A 26,033-nucleotide genomic window follows, 5' to 3' on the forward strand; every position below is an offset into this window, starting at 1 on the left:
CTCCCTTCCTCTGAAAAGTGAACAGGAGTAAGCCATTCAGCCCCTTGAGCCTGCCATTCAATTACATCATGGCTGATCTGTATTTTAACTCCATCTATCGGCCTTGGTTCTGTAACCCTCAATATCCTTGCCTAACAAAACCGATCAGTTTTGGTTTTGAAATTTTCAATTGACCCCCAGTCACGTTAGCCTTTTGAAAAAATAGAATTCCAGATTTCCGCGACCCTTAGTGTGAAGAAATATTTCCTGACATCACCCATGATCTGGATTCTCCTACCACAGGAAATAGTTTTTCTCCATCTACCATATCATATTGCCCTTCCCAAGGGCAATAAGGTTTTGGGCAATAAATGCCTAGTCAGTGATGCCCACATGCTGTGAAAGAACTAAAAAAAACTATCCTTTAATTATCTTAAACACCTCAATTAGGTCATCCCTTAGTCTTATATATTGAAAAGAATACAAGGCTTGACTTTGCAACCTGGCCTCATAACATTAATCCTTTAGCCTCAGTATCATTCTCATTAAATGTGCATCATGTCAACTTTAAAATATAGACCCGGATCTTCCGGTCTCTGGATCATTGGATATTCTTTCTTATATGTGGAGACCAAAACTGCACAAAGTGTTTCAGATGTGATCTCACAAAAATCCTGTACAATTGTAGCAAGACTTCTGTATTCTTGTACTCCAATTCCCTTGCAATAAAGGCCAACATGCAACTTACCCTCCTAATTGCTAACTCTACCTGCATGTTAACTTTCTGCATTCCTTGTATGAGCACACCCAAGTCTCTTTGAACATCAACACTTAACAGTTTCACACCTTTTAAAAAATATTCTCCTTTTCTATTCTTATGACCAAAGTGAATAACTTCACACTTCCCTACATTACACTCCATCTGCCATCTTGTTGCCCACTCGCTTAACCTGCCTACATCTCTTTGCAGCCTCTGTCCTCCCCACAGCTTACCTTCCCAATTAGATTTGTATCATCACCAGCCTCAGAGACATTATTCTCTGTCTCTTCACCCATGTCATTAATATAGATTGTAAATAGCTGAGGCCCCAGCACTGATCCTTGCCACCCTCCACTATTCACTGCCTGCCAACTTGAAAAACCCCCATTTATCTCGGCTTCCTGACCGTTAACCAATCCTCTATCCGTGCTAAAATATTACCCCCAACTCCATGACCCTTACCTTGCCTATTAGTCGTTTATGTGGCACCTTATCGAATACCTTTTGGAAATCTAGGTATACTAGATGTACTCGTTTCGCTTTCGCTACCCTTCAATTACATACTCAAAAAACTCTGCTAAATTTGTCAAACGGGATTTCCCTTTAGTAAAACCATGCTGACTTGTTCTAATCACACTATACCTTTCTAAGTGCATTGTTAAGAAACTTCCTTAATAACGGATTTCAGCATTTTCCTAACTGCTAATATTAGGCTAACTGGCTTGTGGTTCACTGTTTTCTCTCTCCCTCTTTTCTTAAGAAGCAGTGTAACATTTGCTAGCTTCCAATCTAACAGGACCGTTCCCGATCATAATGGTTTTTGGAAAAATTTGGTTCCATTGGTTCACCTACAGGAACCGCCGGGCCCCCAGAATCTCACTCTCGCTAGTCAGCTTCCCTGTCATTCTCACCAAGTCCAAACAGTAGTCAGTCCATGAAGGTGGCAATGAGGCTTGGGAATTAAAAGTTTGAAGCAAAAATAATAAAATTCTTAGATCAGGAATCAAGCCAGAAGCAACAGCAACACAGTCATCAGTGTAACAGAAAAAGAGGTCAGGGCAGGGCTGGGGTGTCTTGGATTGGACAAACACATCCTATAAAAAGGAAACAACATCTCTGACCTATGCACATTTCCACAGAGATTCCCTTAATCCGGAGGAAGCAAATGGAGTTAAAGGAAAAGCCATTTTTTGGTGGGAACAAGTTAGCCAGGCAGAAGAGGGTTCCAGTTGGTGAGGAACTGGTTAGGTCACTGTCCAGAGGAACTGGTTAGGTCACTGTCCAGAGGAACTGGTTAGGTCACTGTCCAGAGGAACTGGTTAGGTCACTGTCCAGAGGAACTGGTTAGGTCACTGTCCAGAGGAACTGGTTAGGTCACTGTCCAGAGGAACTGGTTAGGTCACTGTGCAAAGGAACTGGTTAGGTCACTGTCCAGAGGAACTGGTTAGGTCACTGTCCAGAGGAACTGGTTAGGTCACTGTGCAGAGGAACTGGTTAGGTCACTGTGCAAAGGAACTGGTGAGGTCACTGTGAAAAGGAACTGGTTAGGTCGCTGTCCAGAGGAACTGGTTAGGTCACTGTCCAGAGGAACTGGTTAGGTCACTGTCCAGAGGAACTGGTTAGGTCACTGTGCAAAGGAACTGGTTAGGTCACTGTCCAGAGGAACTGGTTAGGTCACTGTGCAAAGGAACTGATTAGGTTGCCATTTATGGTAGAAGTGGGTGGGGTGGTGGTGGGGGGGTGGGGTGATCTGTTTATTTTTCAATTTCAATCCGCCAACCCCTCCCTAAATTATTACTGTTCTCTGTAAAAGGTGAAGCACTTGATGCTACATTTCACGGGAGTGAACTTCACCCACAATCTACCAACCTGTGCAAAGTAGGGTGCATTAATTGTTCAAGTGTTACACATATCTTTGACCAATAAGCATATATGAACAAATGGGTCACTTTAGATGACCCAATGGAACCAAATTTTTCCAAAATTCATTATATTCGGGAATGGTCCCATTAGATTGGAAGTTGGCGAATGATACACTGCTTTTTAAGAAAGAAGGGAGAACATATGAACAAGGAGGAGTAGGCCATTCGGCCTCCTAAGCCTGCGCTGCCTTTTATAAGGTCACGACTGATCTGATAGTAACTTGAAATCTGTGTCCCAGCTACCCCGGAAAACCTATCACCCCCTTGCTTACCAAGAATCTACCCACCTTTGCCTTAAAAATACTCAAAGACTCTGCTTCCACCGCCTTTTCAGGAAGAGAGTTCCAAAGAATCATCACCCTTTGAGAGAAAAAATTTCGCCTCATCTCTGTTTTAAATGGGTGACCCCTTATTTTTAAACAGTGACCCCTAGTTCTAGATTCTTCCACAAGAGGAAACATCCTCGCCGCATCCACCCTGTCAAGACCCCTCAGGATCTTATATGTTTCAATCAAGTCGCCTCTTACTCTTCTAAACTCCAGCGGATACAAGCCTAGCCTGACCAACCTTTCCTCATAAGACAACTCGCCCATTCCAGGTATTAGTCTGGTAAACTTTCGCTAAACTGCTTCCAATGCATTTACACCCTTCCTTTAATAAGTTGACCAATACTGTACACAGTTATCCAGATGTGGTCTTGCTAGAGCTCTGTATAGCTGAAGCATAACCTCCCTACTTGCATTGAAAATCTATCCTTAATAACGACCTACTAATGGTTTCTATAGTCGCATTGGCAATTGGCTGCTTCATCCAGTTGCAGGTTTTGGCAAGAATTCAGCTTTAACGAACAGATATATTTATTTTCTCTTTCACGTCCTGTGACGATACTGCAAGGAGATAAGTGAACACAGACGATCACTGAGAGTGAATAAAATAGAGGTCTAAGTCAATTCAGTTTATTATTCTGGTCTTGGCAGTACTGAGTGGAAGGCAGGCTGCAACAGAAAGTGGCAATGGAACCATGCTGCTAATATACTGCTTGTCGTTTTGAGATGAGGGGCTGCACTTGACAACAGGACTTTGCATCTTTTAGCTAATTGAGAAAGTAGTCCACGCACTGGTTTTCTAAGTCCTCCCTTTTGTTTGTTTTTAAATTGAAGATGTCACTAAATTAAACATGAAGGTGTGATGCATTCCGAATCATCCGCTGACTGGATTCATAGAGGCCTTTTCAAAATCTTTTTGACATTCATGATTGATTCCTGAAGTAACATATTACTAAGTTATTGCATGTAATTGACTTTCCATTGAAATCATACAATTGAATACTTTACAGTACTTGAAGAATCATGTCAAACATCATACATAATAATACAGCTATCCAACCACCGCCCCTTGATCTTCAATGGCATTACCATCAATGAATCCCCCACTATCAACATGTTGGGGTTATCACTGACCAGAAACTGAACTGGACTAGCCATATAAATACTGTGGCCACAAAAGCAGGTCAGAGGCTAGGAATAGTGTGACAAGTAACTCACCTCCTGACTCCCCAAAGCCTGTCCACCACCTACAAGGCACAAGTCAGGAGTGTGATGGAATACTCCTGACTTGCCTGGATGAATGCAGCTCCCACAACACTCAAGAAGCTTGACACCATCCAGGACAAAGCAGCCCGCTTGATTGGCACCAAATCCACAAACATTCACTCCCTCCACCATCAACACACAGTAGCAGCAGTGTGTACCATCTACAAGATGCACTGGAGGAATTCACCCAGGCTCCTTAGACACCTTCCAAACCCACGACCACTACCATCTAGAAGGACAAGGACAGCAGATAGATGGGAACACCACCACCTGGAACTTCCCCTATAAGCTACAAACGATCCTGTCTAGGGAATATATCATAATTCCTTCACTGTCGCTGGATCAAAATCCTGGAACTCCCTCCCTGACAGCACTGTGGGTGTACCTACACCACATGGACTGCAGCGGTTCAAGAAGGCAGCTCGCCACCACCTTCTCAAGGGCAATTAGGGATGGGCAATAAATGCTGGCCCAGCCAGCAAAGCCATGAATGAACAAAACAAATCTACCGCCTTTAAATTCCACAGTGCAAATTTTACATTTAATACACGCCACCATGATCAGAAGACAAATTTTCTGTGCATCAAAAGCCATGTAATTTCCTCAGAGGTGCAGAAGTCTTAAAGTGGTGAAGCAAGTAAGCCAAAGAATTAAAGAATCATAGCTCCTGTGTTGTCCATTAAGCAATAAATATATTCTTTATTCTGATACTATCATTGCACGAAAAATATTTCAGGTGCACTTAATTATATTTATGGGCTGTGCAAGTTTATGTCCCCAACCCAAACTCAGGGAGAATCCCATTGTCACAGAATCCTTTCATCATGTAATTCTCTAATTTAAAAGTTCAAATTGTGCTATGAATGGTTGGAATTGGTAAGAACGTACGCTGGTAGTACAGAATGAGCGTAGAATATTACTGACTGGTACACGTTGGTCACATGACTGATAATACTACATGGTTAGCTGGTACTAAGCAGATCTGGAGGCACAATTCTAGAAAAATACAACTCGCCATAGTGCCCCCTTTGCTCTCATGTGCTCTGCACAGTCCAGAGCACCTGTGCTCCCAGATTCCACTCCTTTCAAACTCCAGTACTCGCACCCTGAGCTTTTCAAAGGTCTTAGCCTTTGCTCATCTCTCTGTTCCGTCTCAAATCCAATGATCCAAGCTCCTAGGCCTCCCGCACCTCAGAATATGAGCAATGTCACAAAGGAGATTTTCAAGTATCCACTTATTAACTTGCCAGAGAAAGTTATCTTCAAATGGAAGATTCTCACACCTTCTAGTTATGGTTGCTAACTCTAATTTGGCGCACTCTTGGAGATTTGGTCACGTGCTGTTTGATTAAATGGCATTCGATCATGTGACACCACTCGTGATGCTTGATCATGTGACATTTTCCCACTATCTGTAAATGTTATTACATTGACCTTAGTTGAGCATCTCAATATCACCAAACCTGAAAATGTGATTTTTTTTGTCGTGAGCGGAATAATATAATTTATAAATCAACAGAAAAACAAAAGACTAGAGATAAGGATAAGTAACCTTTAAGTAATAAAACCTGCTTCTGTGATGTTTCTACAATATCAACCACAAGGAGAAACACCAAGTAAATACTACTGATTCAACAAAAACACACTCAATATAAAAAAATTCTAACTGAAGTTTTTGTACAATTTTATGACTTTTTACAAAACATAGCAAGTCTTAAAAATAAAACCAAAACCAAACTTAATTCAATTCACCAAATCCCACATGATAGCGTGGAAACCCAACTTCAGAATGGTGAAACAGAAACAGAAAATGCTGGAAAAACTCAGGTCTAACTCAGGTCTTCAGAGCTCTGAAGAAGGGTCATATGGACTCGAAACGTTAACTCTGTTTCTCTCTCCACAGGTGCTGCCAGACCTGCTGAGCTTTTCCAGCATTTTCTGTTTTTGTTTCAAATTTCCAGCATCCACAGTATTTTGCCTTTATTCCAGAACGGTGAGGCTCAGGCCTCAGAAAGAAGCAACAACGCCGCCCGACTCCCGTAATAAAATGGATGAAACAACAGCGCCCATCACAGGCCGACATGAACACATCCTCTACCAGTCTAGGTTTCTCTCTCCCTCTCCCAGTTTGTGTTTCTCCCTCTCTTTCTCCCCCAGATGTTTTCCCAGGAGTTTTCAGACAATTTATTTTGGCCCTGAAACCATCATCCTCATAGCTAGCAATGAAGCTGAGAAGGGGGAGGCGATGGGGTAGCGGTGTTGTCGTTGGACTAGTGATCCAGAGACCCAGGGTAATGCTCTGGGGACCGGGGGTTGAATCCCACCAATGGATTTGAAATTGAATTCAATATATCTGCAATTAAAGGTCTAATGATGGCCATTAAATCATTGTAAAAACTAATGCCCCTAGGGAAGGAAATCTGTCGTCCTTACCTAGCCTACAGAACCCACAGCAATTTGGGTGACTCTTATGCTCAGTTGTAACAAGCCGCTTCAAGGGTAACTGGGGAGAGGGCAGGAAATTGGAGTTGAGGCCGAAATGAAATCAGCCATGATCGTAATGAATGGCAGGGCAGGCTCGAGGGGCTCAATTGCCTACTCCTGCTCCTAATTCCTATGTTCTAGGGATGGGCAATAATCCACATCCCGTGAATGAATAAAATAAAGCTGTGAATAAGAGGGGCACCAGCAGGACTCAGACAATGTGATTTGATTGCAAGTCACAGCAGCCGCCAGGGTACTGCACACACTTGAACCACGCATCTGGGGACCATTACTCCTGCGTTGCCAGCAGCAGCACTTGGGAAACCAATTATCCATGCCGGTAGACTCCCTCCCAAAGCGGAAGGGTTGGGAATTCTATCTTGGCTGTTGAGCTGTAGATTTACAAAAAAAAGACAGGTCTTTGGGGGAAAAAAATTCCTTTCCAATTTTGCCTTTCCTTTCAAAACTCTGCCGCAGCTTACAGGTTTCTGTAACTGTGGCTGTGAGCCTAGTCCATTCTGGAATTACTTTTGCTGCCAGCGTTGTAAAATAAGCCAAACTGCACAGAGCAAGATCCCATAAAAAGCAATGAGGTAGATGACCAGATAAATTTTTTTTTAAGTGGTTTTGTTTGAGGGATGAGGGATAAATTTTGGCCAGAACACTGGAAGATGACCCCTGCTCTTGTTCAAATAGTGTCATGGCATCTGCTTGTCTCATCTGAAAGTCAGCACCTCCAACAACCCAGCACTCCCTCAGTAGTGCACTGAAGTGTCAACCTAGATTGTGTGTTCAGGTCTGCCAGGTTGAACTAGATGCAGTGTTCCTCTGATAACCAAGGTTATTTCTGTTCATTTTTCGCTGATGCTTACACAATGAGCTCATTAACTGTCACACAACTGTGCTGTTTTATATTAGTCTTGTTTTATTATAAACTGGAAAGATAACTTTACCAGTAAGTTCATTTATTTTGATAAAAGAAACTAGCTGCATACTTAGCACGGTAACACCATGGATTAGGCACAGGTTTGCTTTTCCAGCAGACCTTCACCAAACTTAAAAATGCTGGGCCAGAAGTCACTGCAGTCAGTGACTGAACAGCACCTGCTGTTCATTAGACTTTCTCTTACCTGATTAATTTCCATGAACCTTGGAATAGGGAGTTGCTGTTCATAGGAAAGGAGAACGGCATAGTGCCCTCTCAAGAACATCTAGGATCTGAGTGAAAAGGACATGTAATTGCATCTCCTTAACCAATCAGAGTGAAGGATTGAACAGCACAGAGTCTGAAGCAAGAAACGTAAATGAGCATAGTGAGTTCAATGTCAAAGCAGGTACAGAAAGCAAAATAACGAGAAATTGAATGGAGAGAGAGAGAGACAGAGAGAGAGAGAGAGAGAGAAAATAGAGACAGGAAGAAAAAGTGAAATAAAAAGGAAAAGTGAAAGAATGAGACGCCAGATTTGCAATTGTTAATTTTCAGGGCTAGAGCTTGATGTTCAATAATTAAGATGTTTCACACTATTAAAGAAGGGTACTTCGACTGAAGTGGACAAACCCAAACTTTCTGTGACAAGTTTATTTGTAATTACAGTGCAAATACAGAAACTTAATGGCAATGAACGCATCTGAAGGATGAGCCAGATAGTGAGATGTCGTTTTCGTGAAGCTAACGGTAGGGCGGCATAACATGAACAGCAGCTTCTGGATTTTTGTATTTAAATGCACATCTGTCAACACTTTAAAGAGAGGCAGTGATATTGTCACTGGACTGATAATCCAGAGGCCCAGGGTAATGCTCTCGGGACCTGGGTTCAAATCCCACCATGGCAGATGGTGGAATTTGAATTCAATAAAAATCGGCCATTAAAAAGTCTAATGATGACCATGAAACCATTGTTCATTGTCGTGAAAACCCATCCAGTTAACTAATGTCCTTTAGGGAAGGAAATCTATCGGCCTCACCAGGTCTGGCCTAGATGTGACTCCAAATCTGCAGCAATGTGGTTGACTCTTAAATGCCCGCTGAAATGGCCTAGCAAGCCACTCAGTTGTATCAAACCTCTAAAAAGTCAATAAAAAGGAATGAAACTGAACGGGCCACCTGACCTAGGCATTGACCTAGGTGCCGGAAATGACAACGGCAATCTCAGCCCTGTCGACCCTGCAATGTCCTCCTTACTAACATTTGGAGGCCAGAGCAAAAATTGGGAGAGCTGTCTCACAGACTAGTCAAGCAACAGCCTGATGTAGTCATACTCACGGAATCATACCTTACAGATCATGTCACAGACATTACCATCACAGTGGTATATAGTCAGGAGGAAAGTGCCCCCTGAGTCCTCAACATCTACTCTGGCCCCCATGAAGTCCCATGGCATCAGGTCAAACATGGGCAAAAAACCTCCTGCTGATTACCACGTACCGCATCCCCTCTCCCCTTCCTCTCAGCTGATAAATCAATACTCCCTCCATGTTGAACATCACTTGGAGGAAGGACTGAGGGTGGTAAGAGCACAGAATGTACTCTGGATGGGGGACTTCAATGTCCAACACAAAGAGTGGCTCGGTAGCTCAGCCACAGGCCGAGTTGGCCAAGTCCTAAAGGACATAGCTGCTGTACTGGGTCTGCAGCAGGTGGTGAGGGAACCAACAAGAGGGAAAAACATACTTGACCTCATCCTCACCTACCTGCCTGCTGCAGATGCATCTGTTCATGACAGTATCAATAGGAATGACCACCGTACTTTCCTTGTGGAGATGAAATCCCATCTTCGCATTGAGGATACCCTTCATCGTGTTGTGTGGCACTACCACTGTGCTCAATGGGGTAGATTTTGAACAGGTCTAGCAACTCAAGACTGGGCATCCATGAGGCACGGTGGGCCATCAGTAGCAGCAAAATTGTACTTGACCACAATTTGCTCATGGCATATTCCCCATTCTACCATTACTACCAGACCAGGGGATCAACCCTGGTTCAATGAAGAGTGCAGGAGGGCATGCCAGAAGCAGCACCTAAAAATTAGGTGTCAACCTGGTGAAGCTATAACACAGGACTACTTGCATGCAAACAGCAAAAGGAGCAATTGTTAGACAGAGCTAAGTGATTCCACAACCAATGGATCAGATCTAAGTTGTGCACACCCAGTTGTGAATGGTGGTGGACAATTAAACAAATCAGTGGAGCACGAGGCTCCACAAATATCCCCATCCTCAATGATGGAGGAACCCAGCACATCAGTGCAAAGGATAAGGCTGAAGCATTTGCAACAATCTTCAGCCAGCAGTGCTGGGTGGATGATCCATCTCGGCCTCCTCCAGAGATCCCTAGCATCACAGGTGTCAGTCTTCAGCCAATTCGACTCACTCCACGTGTTATCAAGAAATGGCTGAAGGCACTGGATACCGCAAAAACTATGGGCCCCGACAATATTCCAGCAATAGTACTGAAGACTTGTGCTCCAGAACTTGCTGAGGCTCGAGCCAAGCTGTTCCAGTACAGCAACAACACTGGCATCTACCCGGCTATGTGGAAAATTGCCCAGGTAGGTCCTGTACACAAAAAGGATCAATCCAACCCGGCCAATTAACGCCTCAGCAGTCTACTCTCGATCATCAGTAAAGTGATGGAAGGGGTCATCAACAGTTCTATCAAGTGGCACTTGCTTAGCAATAACCTGCTCACCGATGCTCATTTTGGGTTCCGCCAGGGCCACTCAGCGTTGGTTCAAACATGGACAAAAGAGTTGACTCAAGGGATGAGGTGAGAGTGACTGCCCTTGACATCAAGGCTTCATTTGACCAAGTGTGGCATCAAGGAGCTCTCGCAAAACTGGAGTCAATGGGAATCAGGGGGAAAACTCTCCACTGGTTGGAGTCATACCTAGTACAAAGGACAATGGTTGTGGTTGTTGGAGGCCAATCATCTCAGCTCCAGGACATCACTGCAGGAGTTCCTCAGGATAGTGTCCTGGCCCAACCATGTTCAGTTGCTTCATCAATGACCTTCCTTCCATAAGGTCAGAAGTGGAGATGTTCGCTGATGATTGCATAATGTTCAGCACCATTAGCGACTCCTCAGACACTGAAGTAGTCCATGTCCAAATGCAGCAAGACCCAGACAAAATACAAAATTAGGCAGGCAAGTAGCAAGTAACATTCACGCCACACATGTACCAGGCAATGACCATCTCCAACAAGAGAGTATCTAACCATCGCTCCTTAACATTTAATGGCATTACCATCACTGAATTTCCCCACTATCAACATCCTGGGGGTTACCATTGACCAGAAACTGAATTGGACGAGCCATATAAATACTGTGGCTACAACAGCAGTTCAGAGGCTAGGAATTCTGTGATGAGTAACTCACCTCCTGACTCCCCAAAGCCTGTCCACCATCTACAAGGCGCAGGTCAGGAGTGTGATGGTATGCTCTCCATTTGCCTGGATAAGTGCAGCTCCAACAGCACTCAAGAACACTGACACCATCCAGGACAAAACAGGCCACTTAATTGGCACCCCTTCCACAAACACTCACTCCCTCCACCACCAAAGCACAGTGGCAGCAGTGTGTACCATCTACAAGATGCAGTGCAGAAACTCATCAACACTCCTTAGGCAGCACTTTCCAAACCCATGAACACTGCCATCTAGAAGGACAAGGGCCGCAGACACATGGGAACACCACCACCTGCAAGTTCCCCTCCAAGCCACTCACCATTCTGACTTGGAAATATATTGCCGTTCCTTCACTGTCCCTGGCTCAAAATCCTGGAACTCCCTCCCTAACAGCACTGTGGGTGTACCTATCCCACATGGGCTGCAGTGGTTCAAGGAGGCAACTCACCACCACCTTCTCCAGGGCAACTAGAGGTGGGGAATAAATCTCGGCCTAGCCAGCGATGCCCACATCCCATAAATGAGTTAAAAAAAGGTTTGTGTATAAACAGTGAGCACCGCTAGCTGCATTATTATTCTGACAGTAATTTATGCCCTGTTCTTCCTATATTTTTAAAAAGAGAATGCTAAATAAAAACCTTTCATGCAATGGCCTCGGTCTTAGTTCCAGATAATCTGCTGCCCACGGTCATGGGAAAATTTGCAGGATAGAGAAACATTTACAAGAAGTGCATGAGGCACATCTTAACCTCTTAAATTTCAACATGTTCCTCTGTTTTCCCTTTTGTCTGCTCATACACTGTAGACCGGCAATTAATCAGCTTTCATACCCAATTAATGGCTCTCAATGGAGACAGGACTGATTCCATTTTTTTTTTAAAAAGCAGCAACTTTAAATCTTGAACGCTAAGCCTTGCCACTGTTTCTTTGATTAATTTTGTAATACAAAAACTTTAGGGTACAACAATCTAATAAACCATCGGCAGGAAAAATAAACTAAGTGACAGGTATTTTGCAATGACTTGCTGGCAATTGTCCCAATTATAATGCAGGGAGAGCCTTCATACTGAGAGACAGAACAACGTCGCAGCCCATTCTTTCCTGGGCACTGCTGTTATCGTGTATATGTCAAACCCACACTCTAAACTCCCAGTGAAGCATCCTTAATTAATAACTTGCCGGCACAGAAGGGGGGCAATAAGATTTAGTTTAATTCTGCAACTGGGAATATAGTCTGAACTCATTTATGGCATAACCTTATGCTTTTTTTTTTGCACTTAAGGTTATGTATCTAGCCCAATGAAACCACATACATGGTTACACTTGCTCTGATCACTGTTGGAGGCATCCAGAAGAAAGTAGTCACCTTCTACACACCACGTGAAGCACCTCATTATTAAAGAGCTATGGGAAGTAGTGAATAGCGGCTAGGCTCATGTGATGAATGCCCAGCTAACCAAATGTCTGTGCATGGAGAGACTGACATTATCAGGCCACTAGAAACTAATTTTAACTGTCTTATCATTATTCTAAATGAAACCATCATGTTTCTCATGTGAATTAAGTTTTATTTTATTGCATCAACTCAATTTGGCATTCAGCAGAAGGGTTACATTTGAATCTATGAGATTAGGCAATCTATGGAAATGTAGCAACATTTCCTGGGTTAGCTGTGGAGTAATCAGTCTTATCTTTCTCTCAAATACTAAATGACCTGTGGCAATCTTCCCAGACAAAAGGCATTTCCCCTATCATATGACTTGGTATATATACATTTGCATCTTTCTTGTTATTCCATTGCTCATCCACCTATAATTCAATTGCAAAAATAAAATGGATAGTGTAAGAAAATGTTGAATCCCTCTCAATGTTATGGCCTGTCAATACATTTTGTTCATTAGATTCATTCTGGGGATGAGGGGATTCTCCCATGGGGGAAAAACTGAACAGACTAGGCCTATATTCCCTAAAATTTAAAATACTGTGAAGTAATCTAAATGAAACATACAGGGGGAAAATGTGTTTGTTTAGTGCACGCAGATTACATTAATTTCCTGGGGGCAAATACTGCCATGGGTCACTAACAGTGTGGCCTGCGCAGCGGTTTTCAAAGATCTTCAATGGAGGAACACCACGTGGACCCTGCAGCCTGCAGTGCTGTCCATGAAGTGCCACTTACGTGAACTACCACTTCCCCATAGATTTCTTAATGAGCTTGACACAGACAATGCTGAGAGGACATTTCCCCTGGCTGGGAAGTCTAGAACTAGAGCTGACTGTCTCAGAGTAAGGGGTTGGCCATTTAGGACTGTGATGAGGAGAAATTTCTTCACTCAATGGGTTATGAATATTTATCATTCTCTAAACCAGAGGGCTGTGGATGCTCATTGTGTACATTCAAGACAGAGATCAACAGATGAGTGTTAAAGGAATTAAAGGATATGGGGAAAGTACAGGAAGGGGGAGTAGGGGTAGAGCAATCAAGGTCTTATTGATTGACGGAGCAAGCTCAAAGGCCAAACTGCCTACTCCTGTTCTCATTTCCTATGTTCTAATATAATTTTACCCCAGCAGAAGTCAGTTGGGCCAGTTCCATGGTGTCCAACGCTTACTTCAGAATCCTCCAACTCTACAGCAGTGTTCATTTTTTGTTTTAAGGGTCACCGCAGTGCCTGCTTAAATCATACTTCTCACTGGCACTTTTAAATAGCAGGCTCTGTGTGTTTATTTTGAAGTGCACAGTTGTATGGAGGCTAGCAGGCTGGATTACTGGGGGTGACTGCATGCCTCCTGTCTCCCTCTCTGTAGCTTGAGAACCTAAGGTGGGCTTTAGGAAGGGTATTTGGCGGACTCTTCTGACACAGAGCCCCTGTGATGTGAAGAAAAAGTCGAGCCTGTAGCTCAGCTGCACAGGGCGTCTTGATACTGCGGGATGACAGGCAAGTGGAGAAAGGCAAAACTATTCAAGTCCAGAGCAGCACTGAGCGGTGTTGGGAACTCTGGAGAGGTTACCCCAACATGGCATGGTTTTGCTATAAAAATATTTTCTGATGTTTTAGTTTTTTTTAAATAAAAAGCATATGAGACTTGACTCCTCAATACTGCAGGCTTTTCATCTCTGAGGGAGTATTCCTTAAAAGGTGCTGCTCTAAGTAATCATTGCTGAAGCATCCATAAATTTTTAAGTCAGTGTTTACTCCCAATGCAATTGATTTAATGGAGAATCCTAAAATGACGACAGCCAAAGGCAGTAAGTTTTATCTGTCCGTGTAAAATCATTGCTCTACATTACACTAAGCTATAAATAGCTACCTGGGATTTATGCCCTGTTTTCATTAAAAATTACAGCAAACGAGGTTTCTCTGTTCCATTAGAGGTTTATTGTTTTTAAATATAGTTTCTATACCTTTTTCAGCTTAATAACAACATACATTTTATTTGGCTGACAGGACCAGTTTAACTCCTGCAGTAATATTCAATGTTCCACCTGTAACAGAGCACCCTTGCTTTTTAAGTGTTAATGAAGTTTCACAGGGTGAAAACTTTCCCCCTACCCCCCAACCCCTCCCTGCAGAAATTTTACCCCTTTGCATTTTTTAGATGGTGTGGACCCTTTGTTGGGGCAAGGTTTGAAAGGCAACAGGCATTCTCCACCATCACCATCCCTGCCATTATTCTTGCATGAACCTCAACGGTGGTAGTGGTCAATTCAACCACTAGAGGGTTAACATAACTTTGGTCCTGCCTGGTTTGTACAGTTCAACTGCTCATTGAATAAACTCACCAAACCATCGTGGGAGCCTTCCTTTGGTGGGTGTTTTGGATTCAATTCATGGTATCACTGGAAATCACAATTGCTTTATTATGATCAGAATTATTCCCTGCAATTTCCTGAAAAGCTATATGAAGTGGAAATAAATTGTAAACTGAGATTTCTGTGTTGAACCATGACATTATGCAAAAATCACAGCCCATATTTTTGTTACCAAAAGAGCAAAATTAAGATTTTTTTTGTAGACATACAGGTGTATTCAGTCATACTGAATACGTAACAGTTCTGTAGTATAAAGGAAAGGAATTGATGTATGGAGGTCCTCTCTGTTAAACCACTATTTCTGTTGGGTTTTTTTAACAAGTTATTTTTACAGGCCAGGGGCAGGCTTTTTCAGCATCTCACATCTTGCTCCCATGTGGGGACTTGCACATGGATGAGCTCACACTTGTCTGGATGAGTGCAGCTCCAACAACACTCAAGAAGCTCAACAGCATCCAGGACAAAGCAGCCCACTTGATTGGCACCCCTTCCACAAGCATTCACTCCCTCCACCACCGACGCACAGTGGCAGCAGTGTGTACCGTCTACAAGATGCACCGCAGTAACTCACCACGACTCCTTCAACAGCACCTTCCAAACCCATGGCCAGTACCATCTAGAAGGACAAGGGTAGCAGACACACAAGAGGACACATGGGAACACCATCACCTGGAAGTTCCCTCCAAGCCACTCACCATCCTGACTTGGAAATATATCGACGTTCCTTCACTGTCTCTGGGTCAAAATCCTGGGACTCCCTTCTTAACAGCACTGTGGGTGTACATACACCACATGGACTGCAGCGGTTCAAGAAGGCAGCTCACCACCACATTCTCAAAGGCAATTAGGGATGGGCAATAAATGGTCTAGTTAGCGATGCCCACATCCCATGAACGAATAAATAAAAATAAAATGAAATGAAATGATGTATTCTTTGCACATCCTCAATGTGCATGAGTAATCTGATGGTAGGGTGCTGAAAGAAACAGGACATGTGGACATGGTCGGATTTGCATGTGGGCATGGGAACAAGCTGAGAATACATTAATAGGTATTATTTATATAGCCAATCTTGTGCCAAAAATGGAGACCCTCAAGCCTCGCCTACAAATTGAAGTGTAACAGGGCATGGTTTTATGTTCATAGTATATTTCATACATATCATCTGTTCCTACTTTACAACAGAAGTACTTCAAGGCCTGTAAAGCGTTTTGGGAAATCCTTAGGTCATGAAAGGTGCAAGTTATTTTTTTTTTAAATATATATTTCACGCGCATATTCTTTACAGAGAGAAGTTTTGTCAGATTTCACCTTTATGTGCATCAATGTGTACATTGAAACATCTTGAGAATGTGGAAGGTGCTATTTTAATGCCAGCCTTCCCTTGATTAATTGTATTGCAACTGTAATAATTCTGTAGAATCTGGTGAAAACCTTCTGTCCCAAAAAGCAGAGAACAACAAAAAATTAATTCCCTCCCTGGCAACTTCTCTTTTCTCTCTCTCCCAGAAAATCTTTCAACAGTTTGGCATGTTGTTGTACCGGAGACAATGTTAAATATTCTTTGTTATTGTGACAGGAAGTGAAATTACATAAAGTATACAGCCCAGAAAAATGCCATTAAATGTAACCAGCCAATGCAGGTGTTTTAACTTCACTTGAGCCACCTCCCATCCTTTCTCATCTAACTCTATCAGCATGACCCAACATTCCTTCACCCTCCCATGCTTATACAGACTCCAACCAAGTTTACATAATCAGGAATATGTAATGAGATATAGGTAACTGGAGTATTGAAACACAGATATTACATTTCCTCAGTAAACCACATTAGCATTTTTGAAACAATTCCTGATGTCTGCAGATCGACAGCAAACAATTGAAAGATAATTCAGTGCACCTACTTACTGCTTCAATTTTGTCAGGGTTGGACAACAGTGCTACTCCCATGCCACCCTATGTAAATAAGAAGGAAAACAAAAAGATTAGCTGGAGTCAAAGCTGCTTAATCTGAAAGAGACCATATCATAAGTAGTAAGCAACCAGAGTAATAACCTCCTCGTTCCAAACAGCAATATGAAGTGTAAGTGCCTCAGGAGATGCCAAGTTTTTGCTAAAGAAGTTGTTTCTGTGAAACATCTTGGGTCAATGTGGCGTTTTGCTCTGTTAAAGGTGCTATGTAAATGCAACTTCTTGTTGTTTAATTACATGCCTCTACAGGCAAAGTGGTATTATTAAATGTTAAATTCAGCCTTTGTCTCAATAATAAGGTGCAATCTCAGTTGTTTGCCTTACACTGGAATGCAACTAGTAAGCAAAGAGAGGATCTTAAATCTAAATTTCAAGCATCAGAATCTGTGTAAACATTGTTGTTGGACTGGGTCCCATTGGCATTTATTTTATAAAGACAAAATCTTATTCTCAGGGATTTAATTTCTACGCCGAAAAGCAGGTTACAATGCCAACAGTAATTAACTGAACATAACAGCACTAATTGGAGTGACACATCTGACCACAGTTCAGCATCACTTTTCACCTACAAAGTCGTAATTTATGGTCTGTCCATACCTAACACTTCAAATACCATATTCAATACCAAAGTATGCAGAATTATTTAGATTCATGCAGAAATAAATTGACAACATTGGTGTTTTTATTTCACTGGTGGGAAAAGCCATATCTGAACTGCACAGCAAGGCGTTCATAATGTGTCAGTACTGCAAGCTGCCCAAAATACAACTTTCTATCACAGAACCACAGTGCAGAAGAGGCCCTTCAGCCCATCGAGTCTGCACCGACACGTGAGAAACACCTGACCTACCTACCTAATCCCACTTACCAGCGTTTGGCCCATAGCCTTGAATGTTATGACATGCCAAGTGCTCATCCAGGTACTTTTTAAAAGGATGTGAGGCAACTTGCCTCCACCACCCTCCCAGGCAGCGCATTCCAGACCGTCACCACCCTCTGGGTAAAAAGGTTTTTCCTCACATCCCCCCTAAACCTCCTGCCCCTTATCTTGAACTTGTGTCCCCTAGTGACTGACCCTTCAACTAAGGGGAACAGATGCTCCCTATCCACCCTGTCCACACCCCTCATAATCTTGTACACCTCAATCAGGTCACCCCTAAGTCTTCTCTGCTCCAACGAAAACAACCCAAGTCTATCCAACCTCTCTTCATAACTTAAATGTTTCATCCCAGGCAACATCCTGGTGAATCTCCTCTGCACCCCCGCCAGTGCAAACACATCCTTCCTATAATGTAGCGACCAGAACTGCACACAGTACTCCAGCTGTAGCCTCACCAAGGTTCTATACAACACCAACATGATCTCCCTACTTTTGTAATCTATGCCTCGATTGATAATGGAAAGTGTCCCATATGCCTTTTTCACCACCCCACTAATGTGCCCCTCCATCTTCACAGATCTATGGACACACATGCCAAGGTCCCTTTGTTCCTCAGAATTTCCTAGTGTCATGCCGTTCATTGAATACTTCCTTGTCAAATTACTCCTTCCAAAGTGTATCACCTCACACTTTTCAGGGTTAAATTCCATCTGCCACTTATCTGCCCATTTGACCATCCTGTCAATATCTTCCTGTAGCCTAAGACACTCAACCTCACTGTTAACCACCCGGCCAATCTTCGTGTCATCCGCAAACTTACTAATCCTACCCCCTACATAGTCATCTATGTCGTTTATATAAATGACGAATAATAGGGGACCCAGCACAGATCCTTGTGGTACACCACTGAATACTGGCTTCCAGTCACTAAAGCAGCCTTCTGACTTCACCCTCTGTCTCCTACAACTAAGCCAATTTTGAACCCACCTTATCAAATTACCCTGTATCCCATGTGCATTTGCCTTCTTTATAAGTCTCCCATGTGGGACCTTTTCAAAGGCTTTGGTGAAATCTATATAAACTACATCAACTGCACTACCCTCATCTACACACCTGGTCACCTCCTCAAAAAATTCAATTAAATTTGTTAGGCATGGCTTCCCTCTGACAAAGCCATGCTGACTATCCCTGATCAAACCTTGCCTCTCCAAGTGGAGATAGGTTCTCTCCTTCAGAATTTTCTCCAATAGTTTCCCTACTGATGTGAGACTCACTGGCCTGTAGTTCCCTGGCTTATCTCTACAACCCTTCTTAAATAGCGGAACCACATTAGCTGTTCTCCAGTCCTCTGGCACCTCCCCCGTGGCCAGAGAGGAATTAAAAATTTGGGTCAGAGCCCCTGCGATCTCCTCCCTTGCCTCCCTCAGCAGTCTGGGACACAAATCATCCGGACCTGGAGATTTGTCCACTTTTAAGCCTGCCAACACCTCCTTTACCTTGTCAATCCCTATATCAATTTGCTTAAGAACCTCGCAGTCTCTCTCCTCGAGTTCGATACCTTCATCCTCATTCTCTTGGGTGAAGACGGATGTGAAGTATTTGTTCAACACTCTACCGATGTCCTCTGGCTCCACCCATAGGTTGCCCCCTTGGTCCCTAATGGGCCCTACTCTTTCCCTGGTTATCCTCTTCCCATTGATATACTTATAGAATATCTTTCCCTACTTTTACTAGCCAGAGCTTTCTCATATCCCCTTTGCTCTCCTAATTGCTTTCTTAAGCTTCACCCTGCACTTTCTGTACTCCACTAATGTCTCCACTGATTTGCTTCCCTTGTACCTGCTAAAACTATTTGACATTAACTCAATAAAATTACAGAGAATGCACAAATTTGCTCAGTGGACTTTTACCAATAGTCTTAGCATGCTGAGGAATATTTAGTAAATGTTGTCCAATCGTGGAATCACATCCAATGTTGGACACTGTGTTTTGAGTCACGGACAGGCTGGTTGGGTAGGGTCTGTGCCCTGCCCATTCGAACAGCGACTGGGACATGCTGTTTGATACGATCCACCAGTCTTTGGGACATACAGCCTACATACCTAGCATCACACTCAGCGTGGTGAGTCTAAGGTTGTACAGAACTTGAGAATTGCTGATAAAAGAGACATGTCGAAGCTTTTCATCTTGCATTCATCAGGACACTTCGTAAGAATACCAATATAAGGGGAAAACAACAATTTGTACTGTATGTGAAGAGAGAGTGCTGATTGGTTGGCAAGTGGGCACTGATTGGTAGAGGCGTTGCCAGCGTAATACGGCCTACCACAAATGAGTAATGTGGAATATGAATTTCAGTGCCAGTGTGATGCTAGGTATGTAGCCTGTATGTCCCAAAGACTGGCGGATTGTATCAAACAGCATGTACTAGCTGCTGTCCACAATGGGCAAGGTATAGGCTGTACCCAACCAGCCCGTCTGTGACTCAAAACACAGTGCCCAACATTAGATGTGATTCTGCGATTGGACAACATTTGCTAAATAACTCTCAATGTGCTAAGAATTACACTGACAACCAATTTAAGATTGTCAGTTGGGCTCACAGTATGGCGCATCTGCATGTACTGGAAGCTACATATATTAGACAGGGCCCTGTTCTTTGCAGACAGAAAGCACATGTACACATTGCGCCTGTTTCAGATAAACAAAATAAGTGACAGCCATTCACTGGCCTGCTCCTCATGGCTATGCCTTGGCTAATCAGGGACAAGCTGCCTGGTTTAAATTTCGAACAATGTTTGGCAGTTAACTGTCAGTCACCATCATTGGTGCATTCTCCATGGCAACGTCCCTACCACAGTCCATTTGCTAACCAATCAGCACTCCCCTCACATACAGCATAATTGCTGTTTTCCCCGTATATTGGTATTTTTGTGAAGTGTCCTGATGAGTGCAAGATGAAAAGCTTCGACATGTCTCTTTTTTTCAGCAGGACTTCTACCATTTATTGGTAGTTGCAATTCCTCAAATTCTACCAATTCCATTTAGAATTATTTAACTTAAAAACAGGCAAAAATCCCTTAATGCTTTCCAAGTAGATCACATTTTTTTGAGGAATTGAATTAATTAATCTGCTTGAAAGTGGGCATTAATAAATTGTAAAAGTTCCAATTAATTCCTATTGCTTATCATGAAACACAAGTTTCAGGGATCGCAATTATTGTCGATAGGAATACACTGGCCCTTTCTGATTGGATTCATAAGAAAATGGTTAAAGTTAGCACTTGAATACCACGTTAAACAAAACACATCTTTGTAGCTATCATAATTAATCTCTAATAACAAATTTAAAATAATTTTGAAAGCACGACACAGTTTAACGCTACGTTAATTATTGTTACCTATTGCAATTGCAAAGTCTAATTTGAGATATCCATTATTAGATCAAGATTAAACCGATTATAAATCCATCTTTGAGCTGGCAAAAGCAAAGCTGTTGTCCTATATTTGAAAATTAAAGAATGACAGTGTAATTTCCCATCTCATTAACAGTTAGCTCTTCTGTCAAATTGAAGGTACCTCTTGCTGCTAAGAATTATTTAAGATGGGGAAGTGCTATCCCAGGGAATCACGGTTTTTCCCACTCCACTACCTTTGCCTCATCCAAGACCAAATTTTAGAACCTGAAGTTGCTGACAGTAACAAAAAAGGGCAGAGCTTTCATGGGTGTTAGCACTTTGATACCAATTTCTCAACACAGCTCTGTCACATTGTTAACAAAATCAAAAGACATTAGAATTCAGTTATGAAGTTCAGTTAAGAAGCAAGTAACATTTCCCACTGAATTCCCACCGAGTACATAACATTTAAAATGTGCCAATTCCAGCCCTCGATGGAATGTTTCCAAGTGCGCTCAACAGGGATCAAGGACCACATGGTAGCTCCGTGAAAGGGGAATTCAAGTTCACTATCTGTGTGACTGGCTACAAACCCTTGATTACATTCTGCTGAGTTATGGGCCTTGCTATAAAATATACTAAGTGCTTGGGTTACAAAGGTCAGCTAATGAGGATGGAATGCATTGATTTACACCCTCATGCATAGATATTTATTGCCGTATATTCTTACTATTCATTTATAGGATAAATGCTTTACCTGCCCACCTGATTATATGGCAATTGTTTCTAAACATGTGAAAATGCATTGTAAACTAGTCAACATGTCACAATAATTTAAAGACAATCTGAGCTCCCTTACTTTTCTCAGCAAGATGCCAGGATGCACTCAGCTCTTTCTCAGAGAAATGAAGTGGAAATCAGGAGCTCAGCAAAATGCCAGGTCCAACATGTTTTGATGATGTTATTAAGTTTTAATAGTTTCATTAATAGTTCAGCGACGATACTGAATAGTACAGAACAAGAGTATTAAAAACACAAAGGGCTAGAAATACTCAGCAGGTCTGGCAACATCTGTGGAGCGAGAAACAGAATTAACGCTATGAATGGGATATGACTTCTTCAGAACTGAATTCTAAGTTCTGAAGAAGTCATATTCGACTCGAAACATTAACTCTGTTTTTCTCTCCACAGATGCTATCAGGCTGCTCAATGTTCCAGTACTTGGCATTTATTTCAGATTTTCACCACCTGCAGTAAGATGCTTTTATTTTAATACAGAACAAGAGGTCCAGGGTCCAATTGTGGTTTTACGCTCAGTGTTTTTTTATCTCAGCAAAGTCAGCAGAGGGAATATAATAATGTGTCTGAGGTAGGAAGGAAAAATAAATCATCCACTTCTTGAGCAATAACGTCATTAACGTGACCCATCCTGAAATGTGCACACGTGCATGTCTGATAAATACAAGGAGAGCAGAGTTTTCTCTTTTGAGCCCAATCAAGAAATTGCACCCAAAATGCTTACCTGAAACTGAAATTGCACAATATCCTGTCTGACCTGTTATTCTGATCCCAAACCTATCAAAGTCTGAAACTAGACATTAATACTTTTCTTGATAATAGGTTGACTGACAGAATGCAGCATTCCATGTGTCTGCTTCCTACTTACCAACCCAGTACCCCAGCAGTCTCTCTTTATAAGTGCTCTACGTACTTTATTAAGCAATGCCCTTCACTTGTGTATCTTAATCCAATTAACATTTCATTAACGTGACCCATCCTGAAATGTGCACACGTGCATGTCTGATAAATACAAGGAGAGCAGAGTTTTCTCTTTTGAGCCCAATCAAGAAATTGCACCCAAAATGCTTACCTGAAACTGAAATTGCACTGTTAACACTAAATTTAATTTACATAATCACAAAACATAAAATTTTCCATGAACCAGCACAATAATTGTTTCTTTTTATGAAAAAAATTTAAGAGTGATAATCCAATGTAGTTTTATTAATACAGCTGAAAATAGGCTCATCACAAAAAGGCATTTTATAAGGGACAAAAACAAAAATAGCTGGAAAAACTCAGCAGGTCTGACAGCATCTGCAAAGAGGAAGACAGTTAACGTTTCGAGTCCGTATGACTCTTCATCAGAACTTGTTATAAGGGTGTCTAGTCCTTCTCCCATGAGTAATCCAATTTAAAATCATTGAAAATGACTTCAATAAAAACTATACTGAACTGTTAAAAAGTTTCATTGGTGCATACCAGTCAGCTTTCTTGTAAATTAAATATTTTCTGATAGGAAAACTTTAAAATGTGCATACGAGTACCAGCATATCTAAGAAAATGAGTACAATCAGAAGAGCACTCCCGGGACTGCGCATTTGGCAGAATCTTGCAACTTTGACCCAGTGGTATGGCCAATTTTGTGGGTGGGGCCTGAGTCAGGTGAAATTAATCTTGAACCAGCGCCAAAGATCATTGAACACACCAAGAGTATGCACTTTTGTACATAATTCACTTACATTTAAGATTCCCCAGTCTTTTGCACAGTCAATTCCACCTGGATTGTGTCAATATAACTAGCAAAAACTTGGCCTCGATATTTATATCCCCTTGGCACCATGCTTGACGAAAATATTTGCAAATATTGCAATGGGAACATTGGACATCGCACTATACATTGCTATAAACTGTCACAGTAACTGATTATGAATAAGAAGTCATTTTATTACTTTTGACCCTTCTATTGGTCGAGGCATAGAATGATACAGCTGTATCTGTACCAACCTTTTGAAACAGCTAGGATCTAACCAGTGTTTTATAGAAGGTTAGCACAAATTCCTTGTTTTTGCACACTATGCCTTTATTTAGAAAGGCAAGAATCCCATATGCCTTTTATACAACCTTCTCAACTTGTTCTGCCACTTCAAAAACATGTGTGCATAAATCCCATGTCTCTGTGTTCCTGCATTTCTTTTAAAATTGCACCATTGCATTTATATTGGCTCTCCTCATTATTGCCACAAAATGAAACTCTTCATATTTCTTTGTTAAATGTTGTGTGCCACGCGTCTGCCCATTTCATCAATCTGTGTATAGCCTCCTGAAGTCTACTGCTATCCTCCTCATTGTTTACTACATTTTTAAGTTTTTGGTGAAACTGTTATTATGCCCCATATATCCAAGTTATTAATGTATATTAATAATATGAATACCTAATTCCAACACCAGGGGAAGACCACTATAAACTTTCCCCTCCAGTCTGAAAAATAACTTTAATCACTTCTCTCTGCTTTCAGTCCCTTAATCAACTTTGTTTCCATGCTGCCAATGTCCCTTTAACCTCATAAGCTTCAATTTTTCTAACCTGGCTATTATGTGGTACTTTGTCAACTACCTTTAGAAAGTCCACATACTACAACAACCATACCACCCTTGTCAGCCCTCTCCTCTCCTTCATCAAAAGAACTCAATCAAGTTAGTCAAACACAATTTGCCTTTAACAAATCCATGCTGGTTTTCATTTATTAATCCATATTTTTGCCAATTAATGTTGTGCCAGAATTTTGGCCCAGGTTATTGTTTCTCAAAGTTTCTTCATCACCAACATTAGGCTGATTGGCCTGCAGTTACCAGATTTAGCCCTCTCCCTTTTTTTGAACTAGTGTGTTAACATTTACAATCCCCCAGTCCTGTTTGTTATATTTCTGATAGAGTTTGTGAAGGAAGGAACCAGAGCCAGTCTTTACTTGGAATAGATTTATTCACAGAATGAAACATTACAGGTATATATCTCACTCTACTCTGTGTCAGGAAGTGTCTCTTTATACGTGCTCAAGTAACCATCCAATCAATGCCCTGCACCTTTTTGTACTTAACCTCAATTGATATAACTAACACTCTGGCAGGACTTCCATATTTAAGATTGTGACCAGAGCCTCTAGAATCTCCACCACAATAAAAAAGTGCCGACTAGTGTCTGTACACCTAAGAAATTGAGCTTGATTTGATGAGCTTCCCTGAATCAGTATGACTATCAGAATCTCGCAATATCATGGAATAGCATAGAAACAAGCCATTTTTCCCACCTGCCAGTGTTGATGCTCTACACAAGCTCCTCCCACCCTTCATCCAATGCTATCAACATACGCTTACGTTTCTATTCCTTTCTCCTTCCTGATGTGGGGGGAGGGGGTGGGGGGAAATGTGGCAAATTTTGTGAGCATGCCTGATTCAATCAAGAAGAACGGGGGCTCCCAGCCAAAAAATTCAGCTGATCTTTACTGGGGTACATGCCCTTGTTACATGTGCAGCATACAAACACTCCTTATCCCTACTAGGATTAATATAGTTCAATACTCCCAACAAGCCATGGGCAATATTTCTTAAGTTGGTAATGAAGATTTCATTCAGCAATACAGGTGCAAATACTCTCCTTTTACAAATCACACACTGCATAAATGTAATTCATTACGGTAGGAAAAATCCATTGTTCGGGGTGAGTTGGAGGGTGCGCTATTTTATAACAATGAGCTGGTTATCAAAATAGTGCGATAGGGATGTACGACAAGGAGAGTGTTACAGAAAACAAGGAAGTGTTAGAGAAAGTGTTATGTTACCTTGGTAGAATATTCTTTTGGACAGCCCATGTTCACATCTATTCCAGCTACATCATTTTCTCTGTGTGGAAAGTTAGGAATATATTTACAAAAATAGAAATGGTTGTCAAAAGATTCTGCAAATAAACATCATAGCTTCATAATCCTTACATTCAAAGAGTTACGTTTTCATATAAGAGTTGATGCCTGCGATGTGGCACACAGTGACAT

At 41.9% G+C, this 26,033-nt stretch overlaps 1 protein-coding gene across 3 annotated transcripts in view; it reads right to left on the reverse strand.

Moving 5' to 3' along the window:
• Positions 1 to 26,033, reverse strand: part of dus2 (dihydrouridine synthase 2) — a 116,590-nt gene that overhangs the window by 60,431 nt on the left and 30,126 nt on the right. For all 3 annotated transcript variants that reach the window (XM_078544229.1, XM_078544230.1, XM_078544231.1), the window contains exons 6-7: positions 25,824 to 25,884; positions 16,864 to 16,911 (exon numbers count right to left, since the gene is read on the reverse strand). In XM_078544229.1, the coding sequence (XP_078400355.1) occupies positions 16,864 to 16,911; positions 25,824 to 25,884 (109 nt within the window). The remainder of the gene's footprint in view (positions 1 to 16,863; positions 16,912 to 25,823; positions 25,885 to 26,033) is intronic.

The sequence above is a fragment of the Cetorhinus maximus genome, chromosome 6 (assembly GCF_964194155.1).
Source record: "Cetorhinus maximus chromosome 6, sCetMax3.hap1.1, whole genome shotgun sequence".
In the NCBI taxonomy this organism is placed as follows: Eukaryota; Metazoa; Chordata; class Chondrichthyes; order Lamniformes; family Cetorhinidae; genus Cetorhinus; species Cetorhinus maximus.